General features: G+C 41.7%; 1 protein-coding gene across 5 annotated transcripts in view; it reads left to right on the forward strand.

Moving 5' to 3' along the window:
* The window catches only part of CHN1 (chimerin 1), a 105929-nt gene that overhangs the window by 46261 nt on the left and 32624 nt on the right, over positions 1-27044 (forward strand). For all 5 annotated transcript variants that reach the window (XM_075511793.1, XM_075511790.1, XM_075511795.1 and 2 more), the window contains one exon: positions 6547-6835. In XM_075511793.1, the coding sequence (XP_075367908.1) occupies positions 6547-6835 (289 nt within the window). The remainder of the gene's footprint in view (positions 1-6546; positions 6836-27044) is intronic.

Below are 27044 nucleotides of genomic sequence, written 5' to 3' on the forward strand. Positions count from 1 at the left end.
GTAAGCTTGGGATTAACAGTGGCTTAAGGCAAATCAGATTTGACAAAATCTCTCTGGAACAGAAATCTTACTGTAGCTATTTTTAATCTAAGGGAAATTTTTAAAATATTTCTTTGTTTTTTAAAAAAATATAAACTTTGAGACCTTGAACAACAACCTGTAGAGTGTACATTAAAAAACAAAACCAAAACAGGAACAACAACAAAAACAATGTTTCTCCACTCTGCTCTCCAAAAACCCTTTTTGCGCTTGCAAAGCTATTTTATGATAAGGACATTTCTTTAGGTTTTCACTCGATGTCTTCCACTCAGGTTTCCTTGATATACTGAATTAAAATATGCATATTGTCTTAGTAAGATAAATTAAGAGCAAGTTGCTTTTAGTGTGAGAAAACCTGTAGAAGCAAAAAAGAAATGTGACAGTCATGAGTAGCTTAAACCCTCGTAGGAAAAGCTGCTGTAAGTGAAACAAAAATGAACATGTTTGAGCCCTATTCTGTGGCGGTTCTCTCTCCATAGTACGCATGATTGCAGTGGAATTTCCATTACAGATCTGATGTTGTTCTACTAAATTTACCAGAAAAACAATGTCATATATGACCTAAAATGAAAATGTTATACGTAGGCAGAGTAAAATTTGCACGCACATTTTGAAGTTTGCTGAGCAGACACTGGTGAGGGTTGATATCTTAGCTTAGAAGAATTAAAGCACAGTTCTGCTTTAAAGTAATACAAAAGCTCTCAGTAGCATGAAGCCGCACTGTAAAATTAACTCTTGGAGAACATTGCTTCAAAATTTTTGGTAAAGAAACATAACTATTTGCATAATACGAAACTGTGAAAGTTACTAACAATCCTGCTAGTAACATTTCCAGAAGGTGTTTATTCCAGGCACGTTGACATAGGTTTCCAAATACTGCTGTCATTTAAAGAGAAGATATCAGGCTTTTACTACTTTCCCGTGTGTATATAGACTTCAAATGTGTCTTAATCACTAACCACAGTGAGTCTTTTCCCAGGAAGCATGAAGGTTTCACCAGGTAGAAAACGCAGTAAAACATTGCCCAAAACATTGGTATTGATTCTGATTCAATCATCAAATCAATTCCAGGGACTTATATCAAGTTTAAATGGAATAGGGCAAGCAAGCGCAGTACTAAGAAGAGGTAATACATCTGTACAAGAGCTTCTTTTCAGAACCAAACAGATTATTTTCAAATGATCTATCACTGATCAAGAACATTAGGAGTGATCTTAAGTGTTAAGTGATCTTACTGCGTATTAATAGCATACATGGTCCATACAGCTGACATTTGTTCAGAGTTTGAGACGGTGAAAATCAGCTGTTAAAAGCTGTTAAAAGTAAAATAAGACATTGAGACAAAAGAAGACTTTTCTTATTATTTTGTTAGATTTATTTGTGAAACACACCATTGCAGGTACCAAGGGCTGATAACACTTTCAGTCTTGATTGTTTTCAGCAGCTGTTACCTACTGCCGATGCTCTAGAGCAGTTCTCTCTCACTTGTGTTGTCCCTGACAGTGCTCGTGATCCACAGGAAAGTGCCACTGCTCTGGTCCTCACTGCCTGCTGTTTGCAGCATGCTATTTGCACAATATTGTTTCCCTCTTGGACAAGGAAGTCTGGGCAGTGATGCAGGTAAAGTCTTCAGTCTCAATTGAGAGAGACTGCTGGGAGGCTGTTGTCAACGATTCAGAGCAGCTCTGAATTTTTTTACTCGATCCTGATTACACAGAGTGAGTTGAAGGTTGTGTCTGCATTGGCATGGGGTAGACACGTTGCAGTTCCAGCTGTGGTATTTGTTTTCTGTTCTGAGGGATGCCACACTTTTTCCATGCTAAAGTAAAATATTATGCATTCAGCCAGTGCAAGGGTCTGATCAGGATTTAGGGATAACTTTATACCTAATAAATGTTCATCAAGCAGCATTCAGCCAGCCAGCCAATGCTGCCCTTCCAAATGGCACAGGAAAACTCTCCATAGCGACTGTACTCTGCCATCTTTCTCATCCATATCAGACAATGAGGATTTTTTGTCTCCACTTATATATAATGCACCTTTACTTTCCATCCCTACTGCATTTGATTCCATTTACAGATATTGTGCTCTTGTAAACTACTGCTAAGGTTTTGGAGATGATGCTGTTTGTCAGGCAGGTACTCTGGGAAGAGGGCAAGTTTCACAGTTCCCTGGCCATCCTCAGAAATGTTGTTGCCAATGAAAAATAAAAAAAACCAAAAATGAGCTGCTCTCAGGAGTTGGAGACCTTCAGCGATAACTGTGCAGAAGAGGTTTTGGCTGCATGCAAGACCTGTCTGTCTTTGACAAGGAAATGGGCCAAAAGAGGATCTGTGGAATAATTTGTTTTCTTTCACATGAACACAGCATGATTAGGTGACATTCCTGATTGCAAGTTTGCTTATATTTCTGTGGGGTTTTATGGAGTGTCAAGACTCTAGTCTTAAGTGTTGGTTGACAGTTTTCAGAAGTTAGAGCTGAAATTCTGGCACCTAATTTTAAGTGAGACTTCTACCTTCTGGCCGCAAAGCACGTTAAGACACTTTTTCTCCAAGGGAAGATTAAGACCAAGTGACCTTCAGGCACATGTACAGAACTTAAGATTTCCCAGCGCAGCGTATGAAGTTGCTTGAAACTAATGAGGACACGAGCAGCCCCGAGGGGCGTTAACTTTGTGGTCTGGTTGCAGCTACACATTTTAAATAATGCCTTTGTCTAGATACTCTTCTCATCATAAAATAGCCTGTGAAAGAGGTGAATAGCTACTGTACAAGTCTGTATGTGGACTGTAAAATCCATCTTCTTAGATAGTAAGAAAGTGCGGATGGGCTCCCGGTCCTTCACTTCTTCTTTTTGTTTCATCAGTGAATGCTGCATACAGAGTAGGTGGCTGAGCCTGAAGTCTGTGTCTCTCATGCTATGATACCTAATTCAACTCTTCAGTCCTTTATTACTAGCCACATTTGCTCTACCATTTAATCCATTTTCCCACGTTGTTACCCACTCTGCCCCACTGGCAACCAAAGGGACTAGACAGAGTGATTGCTTTTCAGGCAACTTGGAATAAAAAAAGTCTTTTATCTGTAGTCCTGCTGCTTGCAAACAAATGCACAGTGGACACAATGAGGCTGTTTGACATGTCAGAGGTCTAGTTCTTTTTCTTGGAAAAACATCTAATGTTCCCCTGTTTAAACGAAAAGAGAACATACATTATCTGTGTCCTGCTTTCTATTTCTTAAACAAAAACCAGCTGGTACTAGTGCTTGCCTTTAGGAAGAGACCATCAGGAAGCTGAAATATCAAATCTTGGCTCTACTTAGTTGCCACGGTGATGTATAATTAACCAGGCTGCAGTAATGTTATAGACAGTAAACATAAGGAAATATTCTTGCTAATGGAAAAATTTAAACCATGGTTTTAAGTAAGACTGAAGGGAGTGAAGATTAAATTTTAATTGATCATTTGCAATTGGACATGTATGTTTGCATTTATATTGTAATTTGATCAAAATAGTATCATTGTGTGGTGAGAAATTTAAATGAGCTTGAAAGAAATAAACCAGGATTCTGAGACACATTTTTGATGGTACAGTCTTTGTAAGAGATTGGCGTTCCATTGATTTGTGGGGATTTGGGGTTTTTTTTTTGTCCTTGTTGCTAATAGGATTCTATCTAGAAAACAATACATTTCCCCACAATGTATCCAATAAGAAATGAATAGAGAGAAAAAAGTTTGATTTGGAACAAATGGGAAATCAGATAAAAGCAAACCATTCGGTGTTCACCTCTTGCAGCTGATATGCAAGCACCTTTTCCAAGTGGTTATGACACTGATGCAGAGTAATTTGTTTGTCTAAATACCTTTCTTTAAGTGGTAATTGTTAAATTATCCTAATGTACTTTAAACCGAGAAAGTTGAATGTACCTTTGGAAAGCCACACAGAAATTGATGTGCAGTTCCCCAGATCCATACAGGAGGAAGTTTCAGTCTGTTTGTGAGGTTTACGAGAGAAATGAGTTTAGGTATGGGATGCCGTTAAAGAATTAAAACTGTGAAACGTTGTCTATGAGATACTCGTGTGCTGAAATGTGGGTCAGAAGCAGTAGGATAGAGATTATGTACTTTTGGGAATCGTGTTCCTTGTAGTATCCCTCAAAGACATGCTTTACGTGCAGCAGTCTGAACAGATGTACAGCGTGGGGGCTGCTCAGTAAGACATAGCTGGGGTAGAACAATGCACCTACTGACCCTGTTGGGAAGAGGATTACTCCTTTAAGAACTTTTGTTCGTCCTCTGCATTTGGCCATCTTGTTCTTCAGCACTTTGTTTTAATCTCTGAAGGATGTTACTAAAATCAAGACACCATGTGTACTTAGTAATAGGCCCTGAGAAGTTTTTCTGCGCCTTATCTTCTCTTGATAAGATTAGTGTAATTCTTTCTCTTCTAGAAAGCTAAGAGCAGTAAGAGACCTTCAGCTTGTTTAAAACTCTGCTGTAAGTACTGTCAGAGCGTATGTTACTGATTAGAGCAGCAGTTCACCTGCTACATCTCTTAATAAAAATAATTCTATTGCATATTGTCATTTAAGCCCCATTATTCTTCACCTTCAAACTTACTCAGTTCTCCTGTCAAATTTTAACATCACAATGCTTGTATGTGCTCCGTGTGCATTATTCCCACTGACTTGAGCAGAAGGCAGTGAAGGTTGCTCACTTTGGCACTGCAAAGTGCTGAGCACTCTTGGCTCGTGTTGACTTCTCTGACAGTGGAGGGTATGCAAGGAGTACGTCTCACGGTCACAGCTTGTTTGCCACACACTACGCTGAGGAGAAAGATGCTTTGAAGAATGAGCCTGAACATGTTCTGACCCCTTCTGCTGCAACTTAGGGCATTATCTTTCTACTTTCTGAATGACTTGTATTCACTCAGAATTGCATCTTGTGATGAAATTACCATTAGGCAAAAATGTATTTCTTTCTGTCATTTTGTAATTTCTTGCTTTGCAGTTTGATTCAGTGAACTTTTAGTTTGTGTGGCATAAAAATATGCATAGAAGTACCAATTCATTTCCAGTAAAATGCCCAGGTAGTTCCTACACATCGTGTCCTCTTGTCTTACTGAGCACAACACGGATTCCTGAGGGCCCCCTGACATTTGAGTGTTGTGTAAAAATAGCAGCTCCTGAAGTTACAGTCACTGTCAGATTATTGATAGGGGGATGGGAAGGTTTGGCATTTTGATTCAGAACACAAGAAAAAAAAATATACATCACAGAACAAGTGGTTTTGCCCATATCTGCAAGAAGAGTGCATTAGTTCACCTAAGGCAAGGTCTAAAATTATGTTTTCCCCTGTTTGGCAAGGCCCCATTGAAAAGGAGCCACTTAGCAAAGCACCAGTGTTTACTTTGTTCCTTAACATCTCCTATGAAGCGTTTGATTGTAAAATGAAAGCAATCCATCCTTTCAAATTTAGTTTTTAGTATTTATTTGGCAGATCTGACCTCACAAGGGGGCCCAGTACCCTGAGCAGCCAGCCTTGCTGCTGTCTGACCAAGGCACAACACTGGAGTGAGCTGTGAAAGCAGCCTTGCCTCCATCTTCTCCACAGGAAATGCATTGGCTCTTGCCAAGTGCAAACACTGGTGTGTTTTCACACATTTAGGTTGCTTTCAGGCAGAAAATTGTTGCCGATTCAAAGTACAGTTTTTAAAAATATGCTAGTATTCAGGTAAAATTGGCATTCTTATGGTTGCTAAGAGGCTGTATCGAAATCCTATTCCACCCCGACTGCAGAATTGCTAGCATCAGATAGCTTACACATTATATATCCTGTATATTACAAAGATTTGCTTGAAGCTCGGGACTTAACAAGCATAACACAGAAGGACTTTTGTACAAAGCTTGAAGAGTTAGTCCTTGGCCTTTGGCCAGGAATAAAGAATGCTTGCCCTTGTGCCATTTTGTCCTGTGCTGCTCCAGTTCTGGCAGTGGTTCTGCTTCAGTGTAATTGTTGGCACTGAAGCTCAGCTGAACCCTGAATGGCCTCTTCCTGCAAGCAAGCAGGGGCGCAGAGGTCCGAGACGGCATCAAAACTCCATATTGATCAACTGCAATAGAGGACTCTATTATGAGAACTCTTCATATCAGAGCCAAGCAAATTGACTACGGCGATGCAGTAGTAAAGTACTAAAAAAAGCCATAAAGAGTGTGAAGTAATTTTCAGTTTTTCCACGGGATAATGGAGGGGCTAAAAGAATAAGAGAACAAACCGCTCCTTCTGGGACAGTCACTGTTTTGGCTCTCTATCTGCAGTTGTTGTTGGTCTCTCCTTCCTATCTCTGCTAAGTAGTAGTTGAGTTTTTCATTCTTGTCTGGACCAGACACAGAGCATAGTCACAGCCTTAAGTGATAAAGTGTTTTTTTATTGTTTGCAAAGGCTTGCTTACTCTTCTTTATTCTGCTTACTGTTCTTTAAAAAAAAAACTTTCCCATTTCATTGAGGCAGATTTGGAAGTCAAACCAGAAACTTCAGACTCTACTACGATGGAAAGCACTTTGTTGGGGAGAAACGTTTTGAGTCCATCCATGACCTGGTGACAGATGGATTGATTACTCTTTATATTGAAACGAAGGCAGCTGAATACATTGCCAAGATGACAATAAATCCAATTTATGAACACATAGGATATACAACTTTAAACAGAGAGCCAGCACACAAAAAACATATGCCAACCCTGAGAGATGAACATGATGGCAAAGAGTCTACAGGAGAGGATGAGGTAGCAGAAAAGAGGGTAAGCAATTGTTAACCCACACTCTTTTTTCTGTTAGACTTTTTATTTTGTATTTTTAACCCTCCCCCTCTACTATAAAGTGCTAAAGGTATCTGTAGATATTTAGTCTACATATTTATTTCCAGTATTGCATTAATAGTAATATTTAAACTGCTTATAGGGTTTTTTAATGGTAATTTTTGCATATTGCAAATTTCTGTGATTTGGAGGTTAGTTATTTATCATTGTGAGGTTCCTTTCTTCAGGTATTTTCACAGTTATAGATGTTACCGTTAAGCCACTCCTTTATTTCAAACAGGCTAAGAATATTTCATCTTAAAATTGTTTACAGTGTCTAAGACAACTGCCCTTTGGTCAAAAATTATATTTCTTAATATACTCAGTATTCCCCAAACAAATGCATTCCATAATCTATTCAGCAGTCTGCATACAATGACAATAAAGTTGTCCACATTATAAATAAGCCTGTTCATTAAGATGATAAAATGTTAAAACATTTCACTTGGCTAAGTTCAGCCTGTCAGAAGCTGACAGAGCTATTTTTGGCCTCAGCCAGACTTATGAAGAAGGATTGCTCTCTTCAGAGAGTTGCAGTATCAGCTGAGAACTAACTGTGTCCTGGATCATAAAAGAAAAATGAACAACAAAGAAATCTTGGAACCGGTGAAAACAGAAATATTAAAGGAGGTTGGGAATGTATCAGACAGACAAAGCAGCTGCCTGAAACTTCGTTTGTGTGACAGGGACTAAACTTAAAAGGAAAACATAATGTAAATTCCATCATGTTGAACTAAATACTTTGTTTATTGAAAGGCTGACATATGAAAGTCTTTTTAAAGTGTATTTTTACATATGTGTAGGTGTTAATGCTTGTGTAATAGTCTGATATGCTCCCCTATTTCACAAACTTCAGCATGACTTTAGGAGTATCTAATATGCTTATAGTGCCTAGAAGAAATGCTAACATTAGTTGGGATCATCTGTTTGTCTTTCCCATCAGAAATATGTCTGTGACTTCAGTTTTTCTTGAGGTGGAGGAAAGGTCTCACTGACAATTTCCAGCGTACATGACTATTACAGTGAAACTAAGCTCCATACAGAGTCCACAGAGAGAGGAGGCTCCCAGTTTTGGTCCTTCAAATCCTTCTCCATCAGAGTCTGTCATCCTGCACTGAATTTGCTGAGAGATGAAGCACCCAACTTAGCTTAAATTATGAATCTTCACTGTTATCAGATCATTTTGACAAAAGAAATACTGGTGGGGATATTGATGCTAGCTGACCGCATTAAATATCCAGTTTCTTGCCTGTTAGGTACCAGTAGTAGAGGGGTGAGTTTTCAGTTACAATTCCTGACAGCCACTGACTTGCAGCGTGCTGTTTCAAAAGGAAATTTTTTTGCATGTTATCGTAAAGAATTCATTACGATGCAAAGCCCGGGTAAAAATCTTCTGTAGGAGTTCTGGAAGTCACCGCTTTGCTTTCTTTCGTAAAATTAACTCTTCCTGCATTTAGCAACTTACAAGTGACAACAGAACTCTGTTCTGTCACAACATTTTTTAGACTGATGAAAAAGTTTTCACAGTAAAGGGATTTCAATGATTATTATTGAAGAATGCTGTTTTTTCCATAGATTACATGGTGTTATGTCAGACTCATCAACAAGGTATGCCTATTGTTTTGAAACATTTTTCATTAAATAGCTCAAGAACTATTAAATATTTCTGACAGATTGAAATTTTAGGTGAAAAACCTTTAGGGAGGTTAGTCATGGAATTGCAACATCCCACCCCGTTTGTCTGGAAGTTATAAGCAACTAAAGAGGCTGCATCTGCAACATAGTTTGGCAGCAATGGTGTTTACTGGCCTGAAGTCCAGCTTTTGAGCATTTTCTCTTTATTTGTCTTGGAACTATGTTAATGTGGACACAATAAGGCACACAGACATCTCCACAGTTAAATGTGGAGATTTCAGTTTAATTTTCAAGTCATTATCCAGTTGGGATTACTACCTGTGGCTGCGCAGGGAAGGCACAGTGCGATCCTTTTTACTGTGGAGGGGCGCAGAGGTGACGTCTTTGCTGCTTTTACGCCTCTCAGGGTCTTTGCTGGAAGATGACACAGAGTCCTGAGTGTCACTTCCACCAGCAAGTCTCCAAGGGGAATAAGCATTCAAGCCCATGACCAACGCCCGATCCCAGTAGCAACCTCAGCATGTGGAACAAGCCCCAGCATCCAGCTAAGGCTTTTGCCAAATCCTTTCTCCCTCCTCTGTAAGTCACAGGATGTGGGTAGCGTGGGAAGGGGGAGAGATACAGTGGTGGCCTCACTGAATGTCTCATGGGGGTGGTGGCTATGTGCAACGTAGGAGTGGTGGGGAGAGGAGACCTCGGGGGGCTTTCCCAAGTGTCTCCCATCACTGTCTGGGGGACTCGACCACTTGCACACCCACTAAAGCTGTCACCTTGACAGCCTGCGAGAAGTGTTTCAGCTTCAGTGGGGTGAACATAACTGACTGGCTGGAGGACTTTACAGGCAGGTGACTGAATCACATCTGCTGGTTAATTTTATAAAAAAACATTGAAATAATGAGATCTATACCTGTTTGACAAATAATTTGCATTTAAAGCATGAGTACTGGATGACAGGAAATATTTCTCTGGCTTTTTTAAAAGCCTACCTACTGTAAAAAGTTAACATGCTACCACGAGGAACAATGAAGAGATTATATCTCCGCTTAAACAGAAGACCCAATCTCTCTGCTCGTTTATAAGTTTTCTTTGGTAAAATAATAATAATGCAATAAAAAAAATATACCTATCCTCTGCTAAATTGCTCAGAAGGTCATTTTACCCTTTTTGTGCAGCTCCTGCTTCTTATTGATATTTACTTGAAAACTTCAAGTAATAATAATGTAGTATTTACCTTATTATGAATCACTTAACCATGATATAAGGAAGCTTTCTTATAGGACATTTATAAATAGGTCAAGTAGTTTTTCTTTCTCTTTGATGGGAGGGATGGCAGAGTGATTCCTGTTGTCCACTATAAAGAGAATGTCACTGAATCGATATTGACAGTTCTAACAAAGAACGCAAAGAAAATTGTCCATATCCAACAAGAAAAAACATTGTCTTATGATCCAGACAGCAAAATCTGTGTGCTACATTAGCCCATTACCTCCATGGTGAGGATGAAAATTTCTGCAGGGTACAGTATTTGGCAATTAATGCATCTTTATCAGTTTTATACTGTAGCCACACAGCTTCTCCCTACGCTGTATGCTTCCTCCTCCGTAAAGAGAGGAAGTAGTCTGGGTCTTGAACATTGATCATCCTGAGCCAAAATACGTTCCCAGATATGCAGACCCTGAGGCTGTTCAGACCCGAATCTAAACTTTGTTCCTGCGACTGTTGCTCAGTCCTGTGTGGGTGGTGTACGAAAGATAAACCCTTCAGAAGAAGGAAAGGAGAGACGCACAGCCTCTGACTGGGGAACAGCTGGTGGGAATGGAGCTTCGCTTTCTGCCATAAAATCAAGTGGAGGAAATTGGGCAGCCAGAGAACATGCCTCAAACTCGAGAGTGAAATACTAAAGAGCACTTCACCTAGCCTTGAATTTGGCGTGGGGCAGCAGCAGGGAACACCACAGATTTGTGTTAGATGCCTCCTAGCATGCACTAATAATACTTTATTTGTTGCCCACTCTTTTCAGCAATTAATTTATAGGAGAAGAATTTAGCATGTGTAGGGTGCCTTGACAATGCAATACATTAGAAATGAGCCTTAGTAAAGGGGAAGGATTTAAAGACCGTAAAAGATGAAAAGACAAAAATTATGCAATTGTTAGTTGAGGAGTGTAGGACACAAATCACAATACTCCTGAGTCCTGGAAGAGACCATATTGTGGTGTAATTTAAGATGCAGTTTTTAATAGGAAAAGCATGAGAATATAATCCGCTGCGCAGCATGTGCTTCACTGATTATGAGAAGGAATTTGACTGCTTACCATATAGAAATATATTTTCAAAATTAAAAATAAAATTCCTCGTTAATGATTTATGATTTTCATAGCCTATGAAAGAATTAATAAATAGTCAGAGATAACTGCAGGAGGGGAGATTGAAAACAGGAGAGTGTTTGTCATGCTTGAATGCCCTGAATAGATATTTTAGCTGCCGTGCTGAAAAGGTAATGCTGGGTCCCAAAACAGTCTGCAGATTGTTCAGAACTCAGTTGTACAGCCATAGTGGTCTGTGTGTGAAGAGAGGGCTAAGATTCATTTGAAAGAGGGCTTCCCATGTGGATTCAGTCTGCATGGCCTAGCCTGGAAGTGGAAATAAAACCCAGCACAAGATTTAGTGTTCCTCACATGCCTTGAATACTGATGGATCTCTGAACATTCTCCACTCTCAAAGGTAATTATGGCCTTGGAGCAGATTACTTGATTCAGTTAAATACCTTTATAAAAATGGTAGCGCTCAGAAATTAATGAATACCTATATGCATATATCAAAGTCCTTCTTGAAAGCCCTGCAAAACATGATTTTTTTTTCATTTTGACATGCTTTTGAGATATTAATGTAAGTAGTTGTATGAGTGATTTTTTCAAGATTTAATATTTGTTATGAGAAAATGAAATAATCGGTTATGAGTTATCCCATCTTTCAGAATGAAATGCTGAGGTTAATGTTAGGATAGCAACTGAATCACATTTATTTGTGTTTGCTTTGGTGATAAGTGCTATTTCTTCAAGAAACTTCAGTGGCTACAAATCAATTAAAGAGTGCTTCTAGACTGTACTACATTCAGTTCAATTCCTACAGACAGAAAGAATTGAGAGAAGGTTTGTGGCAGCAGTCACCCGACAAAAGCATTCTTTTGTTCTATTTTTAATGACCCTAGTGCTGATACTATTTTTTCCTCCATAGTGATGAAGGCTGATTGTCTGCAACCCTATGCCAGGAGATCTGGAAATGTAAATCTGTGTCATTTTAGTAGGAAACATGCTTTTAAGCCTGCCTCCAAAGATAATCCAGATCACAAAGTTAATTGCAATCTCTGTGCACATTTCTAACGGATTCGTAACAGCCTCCACATACGAAATCAAGGGTCATACTTGCAGGTGTTTGCGGAGGGACCAGTCTCACTTTCCAACCTTGAACTGACACTGATGTTTTCATTAATGACACTACTACTTTTCTACTTTTGCTCTCAGTCAAATCTGTTAGTAAGATCTGCTTTAAACCTTCCTTCACCAAAGCTTATTTTGTCTTCAGTGAAAGGAGATCAGAAAACATAGCCGAGGAAGTTACAGTAGTCTGTCGTAGAAGCATAAGCCCCCTTAGCAAGGTCTGTGATGGAGGAAGACAGCTTTGAACAAGGCTGTTTGGAGCCTAGTAATGCCAATGCTGGGAGCAATAGGAACTAAAAAGAAGACGTGGTCTCAACAATCAGGGAGGAAAGTGTGCTTTGAGAGTGAAGAAATCTTAATGCTGGAAGTTGTATTTTTCCATTTACGCAAATTAATTTTATTAGAAAAGATGGGTGTCTAATGTATAAAACTCTAGACAAGCCATAGCTATAACAAGGGTAGCAACAAAGCAATAATGTTTGTAAAAGTACAACTAATAAATGTTTACCTTAAAGTACATTTAAAGACACAGGAGACTGAGCACTGAAGAATCCCATGGGTTAACTTGAGGAGATTGTCAACTCTTTTCTCACAAATGTTCCTTTCCAGTCCCTGCGCGGGTGTCCGTGACAATCACTCTGTAAGTTTAATGTAATTTATAAATAAAACATAACTCTGTGGAAGGCAAAAACTTCTATTTATTTCTTCTGGGTTTAGCCCATCTTTCAGCAGAGACTTCAAAGCACAGACAATTTTGTCAATACCAAGAAAGTTCCTAGCAGGATGAAAGACAAGCCTACTTTTTAGGTAGCTGCTCCAGCGTATCGGCAACGTCGTACTCTGCAGAGATTGCCCCAGCCTCAGTCTTCCTCATCTTCCCTTTCTGTGCATTAGCATTTATGGTGGTAGGGATCTAGTGCCATATATGTCATTATGTATGGCACATACAGTTCAAACTAAGACTGCAAATGTTTATCATGCCTTTTTATAAGCATATATGTTTTTAACTTAGCTATATGTTTATTAAGACCCAGGAAAGGAGAGCTAATTGCACATGCTGTCCAGTGTGCAGATACCAGCACAAAGAAAATTCTTTCCTCCAAACTGCAGGGTGCTTTTTCTACTCATGATCACCGAGAGTAACCTAAGCCCTTATTTATGTTCAGTGTGGCAGTAAAATTGATACACTAAAAAGATTATATAAACTGATCTTGTTTTAAGATTCAGAGCTTCCAAACGAAGCACAAACTTTGCTAATTTAATCCCCAGGTCACAGACTATCTAGTTCTTCTCTTGTCAGTGTCTCGTGCTTATAAAGGTTAAATTAGCAAGCCAGACTTGTTTTTTAAGGGTTTCTCATTGGGCCTCTACCTCAGCTCCAGTGCTAAACGTGGTCCCATATCTCTCCTGTTTTTCCCAGGCCAAATTCTTTCTTCTTCTCTCCTTGTCCAGCTCTGGTCGGTGCTCAGCTGTGCTCTATTGGTTCCTGCCAGTTACAAATGGCATCCCAGCTGATTCCAGTTAGCCTCACAGGACCTCACCTGCCTGCCTCTGTGTGTGTGTGCGCCTGTGCCTCCAACGCACATTAATTTAATGCTCACACAATAATATGTGGGATTAATGTGAAATGGAAGTTGCAGGCTTGTCTTGGTAGCCTGATTGCATATTGCTGGTCTAGTATTACAAGGTTCAAAACAAATAAGGCTCCACAAACTTCAGACAGTGAGGAGTGGCTTAGGTCAGGTTGCATTTCAGATGCACAGCACGCCTCGCTTCACGGTGCTACTCCTGGAGGGAGGTTTCCTCTGTTTTGTAGGTAAGCACAGCTGACGATCAGCGTCCCACTTCAGCCTTTGGTGGGTACCGCTCACTTGACTGCCCACTGAGATGGCTTTTCATGTTACTTTCTGCTTTTTCGTGTAAGCGTGGCTCTTTTATGATCTGGCATGTGAGATGTGTGCACACAGATGTAGTCTTCAGAAAGTCCAGTGTCTAATTATACTGAGACAGGCAGCTGCCACGTGAAATCAGGGGGTCTGATCTCTCAGACTCAGAGACCAGACCCTCAGCAAAAGTGGGGGGAGTAATTACCCTCAGTGTATGCCCTGTGCCTGATTGAGCCTTTGTAAAATGAATAGTGTACATAACTGTTAAAAAGGCTGTAAAGCAGTACAGTTGCTGTGCAATTAAATCTGAAGAATACTGGTTGTGTTGTTACTGACAAAATGAAAGCATTAGCAATGAATAAGCGCTTATTCTGTTCCAGTGTTGTGAGGTAAGGCAGTGTGAAGCCCTCACCAGCAGTTCTCTCCAGGGTTTCTAACGCTCGGTGGTTTGGATCTGGTTACATTTTTAATGCCCTTCAAAAAGTACCGCATAGCCTTAGCTTCTCTTATGCTGGCAGAAGTTTCCTTCCTTTGTAACTGGGATAGGCTAGCGCAAGAAGGATCGCAGGGAGGGAGGGAGGAATCTCCCTTAGCTCTTGAAGAGCCAAAGAGGATAGCTTTCTTTGGGCCCTCTTCAGGGGGAGAGAGATTTTTCCCATCCTGGTGGACCTTAGTGGATGGGACACAGAAATACAGAGGTCCAGCTCGGCTCCTGATGAGCAATGGAGAGCGGTCACGGTGTCAGTCCTAACACACTGTAGGAGTCTGCTGCTTACCTTCCCTATGGGCCTCATACTTGAGGTCTCCAAAAAGGCTGCCTAGATGTATAGTGGGGAAGCCTCATAGCAATATAGAAGGATTGTTTTTTTTTTTTTTTTTTGAACTGTGGTTTCCCTTGACTTTTTATGCCTTCTCACAACTGAATAACCATGCAGTGGCCACAGAAAGGAGAAGGTGGGTCTCTTTCAGAGCAGTCTCTAAAGCAGGCGCGTGGTTGTCATTTACTGCTTATGCAAAGAGCGTCCTGAACGGTGAGGGACTGCGGTGGGTTGCTAGCTGGCAGCTCCCTCGTTTGTTGTTCTCTTTCCTTAGCTGTGTGAGTTTTGGGTCTTTTTTTTTTTTTTTTTTTTTTTTTTAACTCCTCCTCCCATCTGGCATCTCCTAATTATTTTCTATTACTAATCACTTCTACAGGAAACAGACTGGACTGTTGAATTAAGAGCCCTATAAAAGGATAATTTTGTTATTTACAAGTTTCTTACCTCACTTAGACTTTATAACGTGACACTGTATAGCTGGTGATAATCACCTTGGGCTACGATTGTGTCTAATCTCATAAACTAGGCAGGGTCAGGTCTGGTCACTAGTTGAACATGAGAGGCCTGAGGAAAAGCCGGGGCTGCGGGAAGCGGGCTTGGGAGCACCTTTGGCTGTGAACTAGCGTCGGACATGTCTTGTGTTTTATGCCCCTGCAACTCTGGGTAGCCTGCATACATCTGCGCTAAGAGTCTGACTGCCAGGGATTTTCTCCACTTACCTCTAATATTATTCAGATAAGCTCCTTTTTCTCCTTACTGTTTGGGGGGTGGGGTGTTTCTTATTTAGATGGGGGGGAAGATTTTACATTGGTCACTGTTTGGGGGGTGGGGTGTTTTTTATTTAGATGGGGGGGAAGCATTTTACATCGGTCACTGTTGGCTCCCAAGTACAAATACACGTCATTTGGCTTCTGTACAAGCCAAAGATGGAAAGGACGTGGAGCTGTGGCGGTCTGGTGTGTTGCCCCCTGTTCGGTTAGAGAGTCCCCTGATAGGCAGGCACATCTGCTCCGCTAATACTTGCCTATTCGTAAGCGGTTACCAAACCCTTAAGACCCATGAAGAGTGAAATGCTTGTTTTAGAAGTGGTAGCAGAAAGAGAAGTAGTTAGAGGTGCCTAAATGGACTATCAGACTGTGAAAGAAAAAAAGAACCACCATTTATCCTGTGGTTAATGCTGCAGAAGCTGATCTGTTCTAGCCCTGGTTTCTTTCCTTTTAATCTTTCACAAGAAGAAAGATATTTTCAGATAAAACTTCTCATGCTTAGTTTTAGTCTCTAGCTGAATGTTTTTCTTTTCTGAATTTGAACAGCGTAAGGAGAGCAGTTTTGTTAGTAAGCTCAATAAACTGCTTGCTCTTATTACTTCAAACCTGTCACACTCATCAGCGAAGACAGCAACTCTTGACAGTTTTGCAAAGTTCTTCCTTTGATCATTAACTTTTAGAACATTAAACTTTTCCATATTTAACCTTTTTTCTGCATGGCATCAGCAGTTAGAAACAGTGTTGCTTCTGGCATTCACTGTTCCTACAGTCCTGATGTTTAAGCACGGTAAGAATCATCACGCTGAAAAACCTGATTCTCAGCTGATGAACGGTTGTTGCTCTAATCCTCGTCATCTTAGTATTGATATTCCTCACATCTATACAACTTCCAAGATAACTACAGGATGATGTGTTTCTAATAGTGAACTTCATATTATAATGCACTTAGACTATATTGCTTTTTAGTGGGGATTATTATTGCATTTGGTTAGAGCTAAAGCAGTTTGAAGTAGTTTGCCTAAGGAACATTAGAGCTAGTATCACAAAGTATAATGTCCTCTATTAAACCTTAGTCATATGTTTATGTGATTTAGTAAATTTTTTTATTATTTCCAATTTGTGAATTAGATTAGTAGCACTTAGAGGCAAGCAGCTTTTTCCCTTCCTGAGAGAAGAGTGGAGGAATACTGTGAAAATATGAAAGGCTGTATTCCCAATTTCCATTTTGCATGTAATGGTGAAATATTTTAAAAGCTCTGCGCTTTATATCATGTATCAAGTAGTTTATTGGTTGAAGATTTCTGATGTTTTTACATTAGTGGAAATGTCTTGAAGCATTTACCAAAGTTAATATGATAATGAATTACATTTGCATTCAGGCATTTCTGTGAATTGGCTGATGATTAGAGTAACGATGTGTTTAACACAAATGCACAAAAATTGCAAAAAGTATCACGTGTTGTTATCTTTCACAGAATTTGAAGTGCTCGGTCTCTTAAGTGACAGCTTCTCGTTCACTCCAGCCTCCAAATCCTTGCTAGCATTTGTCGCAGCGCTGCAGCCTGGTGCCTGGAAGCTGCCAATCACCTTTGTCACAAACTGGAGTTCGCAAGGCAGACTCGCTGCTCAGCAAGCTGATAATGCTGAGACCTTACTGGATAATTTTTTTATGGGCCTGATGGGTTAATTCTCTTGGGCTATTTTTATTGTTGAAAATTCAAACAACCTCAGCGTTAGAAATCTTATGAGCAGTGTCACTTAAAGTGCTAGTTGATGGTGGCAGTACCAATAAAAAAAAGCCCTGTAAGATGAGATGAAAAACGTGACTAAGTAAGAAGAAAGCAGTTGTGCTGGATAAACATTTTGTTCATAGCCAATGACTTTAAGAAATGGAACTATACCCCAAACTTAGTTTTTTACCTTCGATGTGCCTTATACTCAAGAGCTTCTGTCCAAAGATCATACGCCTCTGAAATCCCAAATGTCAGATCTTTGAGTTACTGATTGGGACCAAGGACTAGTGTATTTCAGCTGAAAATAGACATCAACTAAACATTATGTTGCAAGAAACCACAGACTTGCTGGGGGAAAAAAAACCCCACACCAAAATAGAAACCCCCAAAGTCCCTCCTGTGTACCAGAAGCCATATAACCTGTCCACATGCCAATGCCTGCTTCTCCCCCAAAAGGTAAACAGTCTGCGTAGCCCAAATTTATGATGGGGAGTTGCATTGCCAGCCCCATTTTGAATCATTCAAAATTACTCGGTTTTCCAATCAAGACATTACTTAAATTTGTTTCAAAGATGCTGGGTTTGGCCATTTGAGACAATGGTTTCTTGAGTGCCTGTCTCAAGTAAGAATTTTTAACAGTTGTAGCTTCCTCTAGGGAAATGGGATGCTTCCTGCCCTTATATGAAAATTTTCATGACAGAGGCATTTTAAAATGTTAATTAGGAAACTAAGAGGGAATAAATTGGAAAGATGAACCATATGTGGAAAAGGAGGAATGAGAAAATTGGAACGCTGGTCAACAGAATGTAAAACGAGCCTTTTCTGAGAATGTGATCCGGGATTAGAAGATTTTATGGGTGGCAATAAACTGATAATTTGATAATAACTGATAATTTGACTTTGGGAGCAGAGTATAATTCCACTGCCAATTCCACTCTGGTTTCATTCATTGCAGGTTTCAAATCAGTCCTGGTTTAAATAGAGATTTACGCAAGGATAGTGGGGGCCTACATGAGAGACTCATTTGAAGGATGATCAGCCTACCTCATTTTCGGAGTCTGCCTAATTGCATTGTATAAAATGAACGTGGACCTTGTGCCACAGCGCTGGTGCAGCTATGCCCGTGGACACACGTGCACCTAGAAACCCGGTAATCAGGGTCTGCAAGGAGTGCTGATGGACACTGGGGGTTACCCCATTTTGTAATTTTTCGGCAGTGAGGTGGTCCATAAGCAGGTTTTCACCATTATAAATTTTCCAAGAATGTTGCGTGTCCATGTCACAACTCTAGTATTCCTTCAGGTTAAAAATTGTTTTCACCTTGATTCATGGGGTTGAATCAAGTGATAATTAAGGAAGGATTAGGAGACTTTGCCGTCTTAGTCTTATTTATGCTAAATAAGTATGATTATGGACTGAAAGTATGTCGAAGAAAGAAACTGTGACAGCACATGTATCATAGCAACATAGCTTATTCAGGAAGAAGTGGATGGATTCAAAACAGAGGATGTGCCAAAGGAGCAGGTGTAGTCTGAAATACAAAGAGTGTTTAGAAATTAATGAGCTGCAGTTTTCAATTATAACATACATTGAATTACTCTAAATCGAATTACTGTGTAGAACAAAAAAGGCTAATATTAGACGCATTAGACTGCCAGACAAGACTAATGTGAAATGAATATTATACATCAGGTAAGAAAATATTAATGAGACATAAAAAGAAATTTCCATACTGTTTGCTCATGTTATACCAGTAGCCAAAGCTCCTGTTCCATGAGGAATAAATTTAAAAAGCCCTAGTAAATATAATAATAGAAAGACCTTGTGGATTACATGATTGTCATTATCCCTAAGTGTATACATTTTTAGTTACAAAAAGATATAGAAGTTTATTATAAAAACTGCTTTTATCAATATGATTCTTAAATGGATATCATAAAGGAAGTGTTCTAAATCATTTATTTCATAAAGTTTGGCACCGTCAACATTTTCTTGCTAGGAGACAGGTAAGGTTCTTCATCAAAGGGTATGGTTAAGCTTTTTGATGTGCCTTCTCTTTTTTATTTTTATTTTTGTTTTTCCTTTTATTTGAGGAAATCCTTATAACAGTGTGGGTCAGATGAGAAATAAACTATCACCAGTCCCTTGTGGTTTCAAGAAGGTCAGTCTAACAGCCTGTTTTCTCTTATGATACTTAAATGTAGTATATTAGTAACAAAGAGTATTTGCCAAAAGAGTAGCAGTCATGCAGCTGCCAATTTGCATTACGTGTTGACTATTATCACCTCTATAGAGCACACTGTCTTGCGGCATTTATAAATTACTTCTAAGGTCTTTTTGGAATACAGTCTGCCTTGACGAGTCACAAGTCAAAAGGCTTTTGCTGGGGCGACCACTGGCTGCCATGAACATCCGATGTGCCTCGGTCACAACGGCACAGCTCCCTGCAGGCCAGCGAGGAGACGTGCCACAGACCAGGGAAGGGAAGAAAACGCGATGCTGTTAGCTGAAACAGAAAATGCTGACTAAATGGGAGCAAGATGGGGAAGCTGCTGAGGAGCAGCCTCTGCGTGTTGCTGGCCAGTGTGAGGGTTGCTCCTTTAAGCGGAGCTCCTTGCTCCATCAACTCCTCTTCCCGTAGGTCTCACAGCTGCAAGACAGACCTCTCTAGCCCCCATTTAGCAATGCGTTAACGGTGTAACAGTTAAACTATGTGAGTAGTCCTCCCAGTCTCTCTGCTTCTGCCTTTCCCAGGGAGAGGAGTACCTGGCACAGGCAGCTGCTTTAAGTCACTGTTTAGCCTACCACCTCCATGGCCAGGCTCCTGGCAGGAGGAGAGGAAGATAGGACGGACCAAAACCAAAGCTGTGAAGGATGGAAAGGTGGATGGAAAGGACTGAAAGCAAAGCTGGAAAGGACAGGTGTTGTCGAAGGATTTACTGGAGACAAATTGTGGTGTTTCATGATGCCTCTCTCCCTGCTCATGAACTGCTTTGCCTGGGGACCAGTGGTGCTGCCAGCCCCCAGAGGCAGGGAGCTGGTATCTTCTGTGCTCCAGCAGCTCTTGGTCACCTTCTGTACTTAACAAGTTTGGCTGGGGTTGGCCCCCTTTTAATGCAGCTTGTTTTCCTGAGGAAAAAACAGGGTTGTGGTGCCGAGCTGCTGCAAAGCAAGGAGTAGAACTGCTGAGGCTGATACCTCAGCTTGAACTCACGGTCACGGGGAACTGCTTTCCTCGCCGCAGTCAGAGTTAGGAGTGAAAGGAGCTCGTTTCTTAGCTTTCTGGGTAGCTTTTATTGTGGTGTTTGATTGGCATATCCTGCCTCAGTGTTACACAGCTTGGTAGCAGCTCTGCTTTTGTCAAGCACTCGTATCTTGCCCCTTGCAAGCGGGCTGGTAGTCTCTGTCTTTAGGGGACGGGCTGGAGCAGCTGGTTATTTTAACAGGGGCAGCCAGGGCCATGGGGACATCCTGCGTCGGAGTCTGTAGGGAAGAGCCCTGTGGCTTTGGCCGGCTCAGGACCAAACCAGGACAAGGCAGGAGCCCCGGGAGGGGGCCAGGACCGCGCCGTCTCGCCCAGAACACGACCCTGTGAGGAAGCGTGTTATTATTTATACGGCATAAATGAAGTCGTAGCTATTGCTTGTAAAACCCAGCTTAGCAGCATTATAGACGGCAACATCCATGTCCCTGCTTGTGCGCATTCTCACGTGCCACATACGCCCCTGTAGTGGTATATTTACCTCCGGAGCGTGAAGGAAATCCCCAGAACTACCTCCCCTCCTTCAGGGGACGCAGCAGGCCAGTTGCTGACCTCGCTAAAAGCCAAGTCGCCTGATGTTAGCAAAGCCCTCCAGAACCAGAACAAAAGCAGAACTTCTTACTGCAGGTACCGTGAGATTTTTATTTTATTTTGCCATGGCTAGGTCTGTGGTTATATACCAAAATAGCCCCCTCCCTCAGAAAAGAAACCTGTTGTTTGCCACTGAGAAGTGCCTTGCTTTTGTGCCACTAACCAGAACAGCAAATGCTAATTGTTTTTGTCTTGTCACTTATTGAAAGAGCGGAATAGTCACAGTGGATGCTTTTTGCCAGTGCGCAGTTTCGACTTGTCATTTCCGAAGGCCCATACTGGCAACTGCCAGGAGCAAATCTACAACCCATCACGCCAGTAGGAACAAAATAAGCTGGCTGACCTAGATCTGAATCAGCTGCAGTGACCAGTAGGTTATAGGACTAAAGCTACAGAAAAACAACTTTCCTGTCAGCTTCCCCTAAGACCTCTCTGCTTTTTTACGAGTATGCTCCCTTGTTACGAAAATAAGGGTACTTCAGGGTATTTCTGGTAAGCACATCAGTACGAACATAAAATCTTCCCAAATAATGCTAATGCACTCTAATTGTATTGCACAATACAGTACCAAATGAACTCACTTTTTATGCAGTAATTTCTAGCAGCAATATTGGGCAACATTTTTTCCATAATTTAAACCGGTTTAGATTATTTCTTTCTTTTAACTTAACAATCATACTTTAAACCAAGCCAACACTTTGGCTGAATTTGTTTAATTAAGGTTTTAATTAAAACATTTTTTTGAAAACTTCTTTTTAAATTCTAGAGATAAAAATGTTCATTACCTGCTGTGGAAATCACATACACTTTTATCAGAAATAAAAATTCAAAAATATAAATAGCCGTTTCTTTAGATTTTGCAATAAGTATTTCACTGGGGGGTGGGGGTGGGAAGGTCTGATTTAATTAGAGCCAGTCCATTTGGAAAATTTTGTTATAAAAAATAGAACTTTTCTCAGCAGTAAGTTTTCATCATTCAACCATGTCTTAAACCCCAACTCCCCTGTGGGTAACTGCAGACTCAAAGCGGGGTTGTGTGTTGCCTGAGGATCCCAGTATACTTTGAGCATTGTGTGAGCCTGATGCTGTCCGTGAGCCAGGTAAATGTGGCTTGGTTGGAACGGCAGCAAGAGAAGTCTTACCCTGGTGGCTGAGACCGCGTGATGGTCCTTCCCACCCAGCTCCTGAGATGTCAACTTTCAGGTTGAACTCCTTCTTGAATAGCATTCCCACCCCCCGGTCACACCGTCTATCTGTGGGCACAGGCTATGCCTGGCATCAGCATGTCTACAAGTGAAGAAAATGAAATGAAAACAGCTTATCACCAATTTTAAATAAAAAGTAAAATTTTGGGCTCCCCTTCCCCCTTGGAACAATTCTGTGAAAACTATGACTGGGAAAATTATATTTAGCATGGAACAAGCCTCCAGCAAGGACTGCATTGAGGAAATTGGGCTCAGTTTCACAATCTGACTGATTAGCTTTTGAAAATCGTGTACTGAGCCCATAAAATACGCTCATAAAGTGTTCAGGCAAGGAAGGCTTTTCTGAGCATGTACATTTGGCTAAGTTAGCTATACAGTGAAACAGAACACAACAAAATATACAAGGGCTAACCGCATAGCAACCCAAATATCTTGTTTCTTGAGATATGTACAATAGGGCATCATCTCTGATTTTTAATAAAATGCGTGCCATATAACTGCTGGTTATTATTATTACTAAAATACATTCCTTAGAGGGAAAGGATCATATTAGATATGAGGTCTGACACAATAAAGGCATATTTAGTCATAACAACATGAAAATACCATATGAGAATGAAAAGGCTGCAGCGCATTCCCAAGACTGAAGAAAACACGATACTGTGTTTGAGAGAGGAGCCAGGTGGTCATAAAACTAAACACTAAATCGTATTGGAAATGCATGTGGGCTTCAGGAGGTCTGATCAAGTTTAATCTGGGCATTTTAGGACTTGTTGAGCTTAACCTAACTCTTGAATTTTCTGTTTTGTTGGGGTTTTTTTCTGAAGTGATTTTGGTTTATTACTCAACAAATGGGAAATGCATCGATTTGCCTTTTTAGAAAGATAATTTGTCTGATGGTGACTGAATTGTGTGACTGGATTAAACTTACATAATGTGTCTTTCAGAGAGTGACTAATTGGAATTTACTGCAAGCCATGGATGACTTAAAATTAATTCTGTGGAGTCTTCATAATAAGACTTACTGATTGTGAGATTAGAACCAGAAAATATGCATACATTATCCAGCTAACATGGAGAGCAAATAGTGCTCAAGAAGACAGTTGTTTCTCCTGCACCCTGAAGGACTACTCCAGGGGGAAGTAAGGAAAGCGGAGTCCCGGTAGGACCTAGGCTGAACCACTCTTATGGTTGAGATTTTAGAACAAATGAGAACATTTGAAATAGCAAGTTACAGTCTTCCCCCCCCCCCCCCCCCCCCCCGCCCCCTTTAGTCCACATGTACAATGTAGAACCTCTAAACAGATGTCTGGTTTAAAGGTTGTCATGTTGCTGGGTTTGGTTTTTTAGTGCTCACTTAAGTCACTAAAATGTACAGGACTGAGAGGTTGCTCTGGTTGCATGCTCTACTGAGAGGTTGCTCGGCTATTACTTCCAGTCGTTCCATTTTCAGTTCACCTCAATCCTGTGAAATCACATCCTTAAATTGAATTTAAAAAAGACAGCCTTGCAGTTTCCTTCCTCCTGGGGTCTGCACAGCATATTGCTCCCTACACATGCAATGATTGCAAATGTCTGTCACAAACAATAAAAAAATAAAATCAAGACTTTGCTGAGAAAAGTGGAAGGGAGAAGACTTGCCTCCTCAGATTTCTACCTCTCTTTCATCTAGTATGTACCAGGCGGTATCTAATAACATACTAATGTCACATACTGTTAAGCTAAAGATCTGGACCTGCCCGATGACCCAAACTGTGGTCAGGAAGGTGTGTACAACAGAAATTTCATTCGTCCTTTTGGTTTTCAAAAGGAAGGAAGAGGGCAGCGTTAAGAAGAGGACTAGCTTGCAATGCCAAGCTCCCAAAGTTAGGCAATGGCAGAAGAATGAGCATATGCATTATAGAATTGTGTCATCTGAAAGCAGTTGTATGAATTTTAATTACAACACTACTTTATGTTGGGGAAACATATGTAAGAAATAGATAACAAATATATATTTTTCAAAATTTTTTAGTTGCTAGCTTTATGGCTTTAACTTTCTTTCAATCTAGGTTTCTGGTGTGCACACCTATAGTGCATATAGCACATGTGAAGGGCTATAAGTGTAGGTGAGCCCAGTATTCCTGTATTTGTAAACAGCAGAAAATGCTTTGCACTGAACAATGGGAAGCTGATTTCTGTAAAACCAATAAGCGGTCTGAGTTAGATTACAGTAACACAAAGTCATGTTAGAATTAAAATTCATAATCTTATAACTACTTCCCAGATTATAACACATTTTCATAATTACAGCCATGAGATAGGACCTTTCCCTGTTGGGTAGTTTTGCTTACCTTTTTATTGGCATTCTTAAGATTTAATTTTCCAGGATCCAGAGATCAGCTTCTACTAACGTGACTCCAAAGTGCAATTGAAAATAAATCAGTTCTTCAGAATTGGGAAAAAGGAAGCTGACAATTAAGGAATAAGTATGTCAAAAAACAAATATGCGCTCTACCAACGATTGAAAGGAAAATTCAGAATACTTTATCTCGTTTCTTAAGTGGAATTATACAAAAACTAATAAGGGTTGATTCTGATAGTAAATGTACTCTTGAAAATCGCTGGGTTATTTATTTTCAACAAATTCAATTTCCAAAGAGTTTATTTCCTAATATGAAGTTTTAGTGATTTATTTTTTCCCTTTACAAAAAAGAGGCATTTTGGTTTCCAAGGACGCGTGTCACAAAACTACATTTCCAAAGCTCCACAATTTGCTTCCTGAGCCTGTTGTCACTCAAAGCTGTTTGGAGAGCATGACTCCTCTGGGGCAGGTTTAGGTCCACCTTGTTCCATGAGGACTTTTACCTGCTGTAGTCCTTGGAAATGAAACCGTGAAGTGGCTTTAGCTAGAAAGAAAGGAGAGAACGAGCTCGAAAGCCTGTCTGCTTCCTCCTCCCTTGACTCCCTACTATTCTCACACTTCACATAGATGAGGTGGTCAGTTATTGCCATCTCTTACTCCTCACCTCATTTTTCTTGATCTCCTATTGCCGTGGAGTGTTACACTTAGAAGGAAGTGCAGAAAAATGCGAGAGAGGGGCATTTATTCATCTGCAGCAGAAAAGAGCGGTTTAAAGCAAGACAGGCAGACTGAGGTAGCTGTTGGAAGAGTATTTCTCTATAGGATGGACCAACCAGCCTCCTGTTTGCATTGAAGCTGGGAACTGAGCCAGATACTCCTAAGGCCCCTATACGAGCCACTAAGGCCCGACAGCTTCACCCGGTATAATCTGTAGCCAGTGTTTTGGTTATTAGCTATTAACTTGCATTGCAGATTAGTGGTTGGTCAGTACATATGTTGATCCTTAATCTCTGCAACCAGACCCTGTGCTGAAACGCAGCAGATTTTTAAAACCTGTAGAGAAGGTACTGGTGGCCATGCAAGGGAACAGAGGGAACATGGTAAGCATTACTCTCCGCTGTATTGGCAGGATTGAGCTAAATGGTAACACTGTGATCCAGCTGCAAAACGCACACCAATTCCACCCAGAAGACTGCGACAAACTGTGCCTGTCTTTGGTTGTTACTGAGTCATGCGAGATAAAAATACCTTTGCTGCAGAAGGGAGAGCGGTTGTGGTGCTGCAGCCTGTGGCAAGGGAAGGGAGGGCTGCGCTCTGGCCAGCTGCACAAGGCAGGCTGTGCACAGGGAAAGGTCCTCTTGCGCCCCAAATGTGGGGACGGGGGTCAGCCCCACGGCGTAAATCACTGCCATAGCAAGTAAGACCACAGGGCCATTTTTGCAGTCTCTGACAAACACTGTTGACAAGTGCTTGGAGAGCACTAGAAGAAAAAGGGCAGGAGTCGAGCGGGTGTCGTGGTGTCCCCTCCCCGAGCGGGGCTGCCCCGGTGCGCAGCTCGGGCTGGCTGTGGCGTGGCCTGCCCGAGTCCCTTGTGAGCCCGGCACACTTGGACTCTGGTGCATCCTCTGCAACGCTTTAATGATGCTGGTGTGAAATACCGTTTCCTTCGGCTTGCGTGAGGGGTAGCGAGGACCACGTTGTCCTGTGCGTGTTTCATCATCAGTCGCCTCAGTCCAAACAGCAGGTTTCGGTCTGATTTAAGACTATGTGTCACTCACCTTCTGTGAACGTTCCTAAATCCCTAATGCGGGGCACCGCAGCAGTTCGGGGTTTAGGTCTTTGGTGGAAAGAGTGGCATGGTGAACTTCTGGTAGCATTTGCGTTCACATCGCGACTAGAAGAGGCTGATGCATGATGTGAGTTTGACGAGCCTCTTTTTATACGAAAGGCATCGAAAAATGTAAGTCTAAAGGGAGAGCGATGAGCACCAGCGGTTGCGTTAACTGCTGCCAGCCTCGCCGCCTGGTGCCCAGCCCGTGTCGGACGGGGGGGTCGGGGAGAGCCGCCTTCCGCCGCGTCCCCCGGCGCTGCTGTTCACCGGGTGCGCCGTGAGGCCGCCCCGCGCCCCCGAGGGCGAGGAGATGCCATTTCGTAGCGGTGCCCGGCTCACCCCGCGCTGGCAGCCCTCCCGCTGCTTCCGCTCCCGCAGCCAGCCGCGGGGGGGGCAGGGGGGGAGCGCGGCCGCCCGCCTCGCCGGGGCTTCATTGGCCGCGGGGCCGCCCCCGCCCGGCCCCCGCCCCGGGGGCGGTGCCGCTCCGCGCCGAGCAGCGTCGGCCCCGAGCCGGGCAGCGGGGTGCCGGGGCGGGAGCAGGGCGCCGAGGCGGGCGTCCCCGCAGCCCCGCCGGCGGCCGCTGATGGAGGGAGAGGCTGCGGGCTGCGCCCCCCCGCCGCTGGCTGCCGCCGCCGCCGCCG

Source organism: Mycteria americana, chromosome 9 (genome assembly GCF_035582795.1).
Source record: "Mycteria americana isolate JAX WOST 10 ecotype Jacksonville Zoo and Gardens chromosome 9, USCA_MyAme_1.0, whole genome shotgun sequence".
NCBI lineage: Eukaryota > Metazoa > Chordata > Aves > Ciconiiformes > Ciconiidae > Mycteria > Mycteria americana.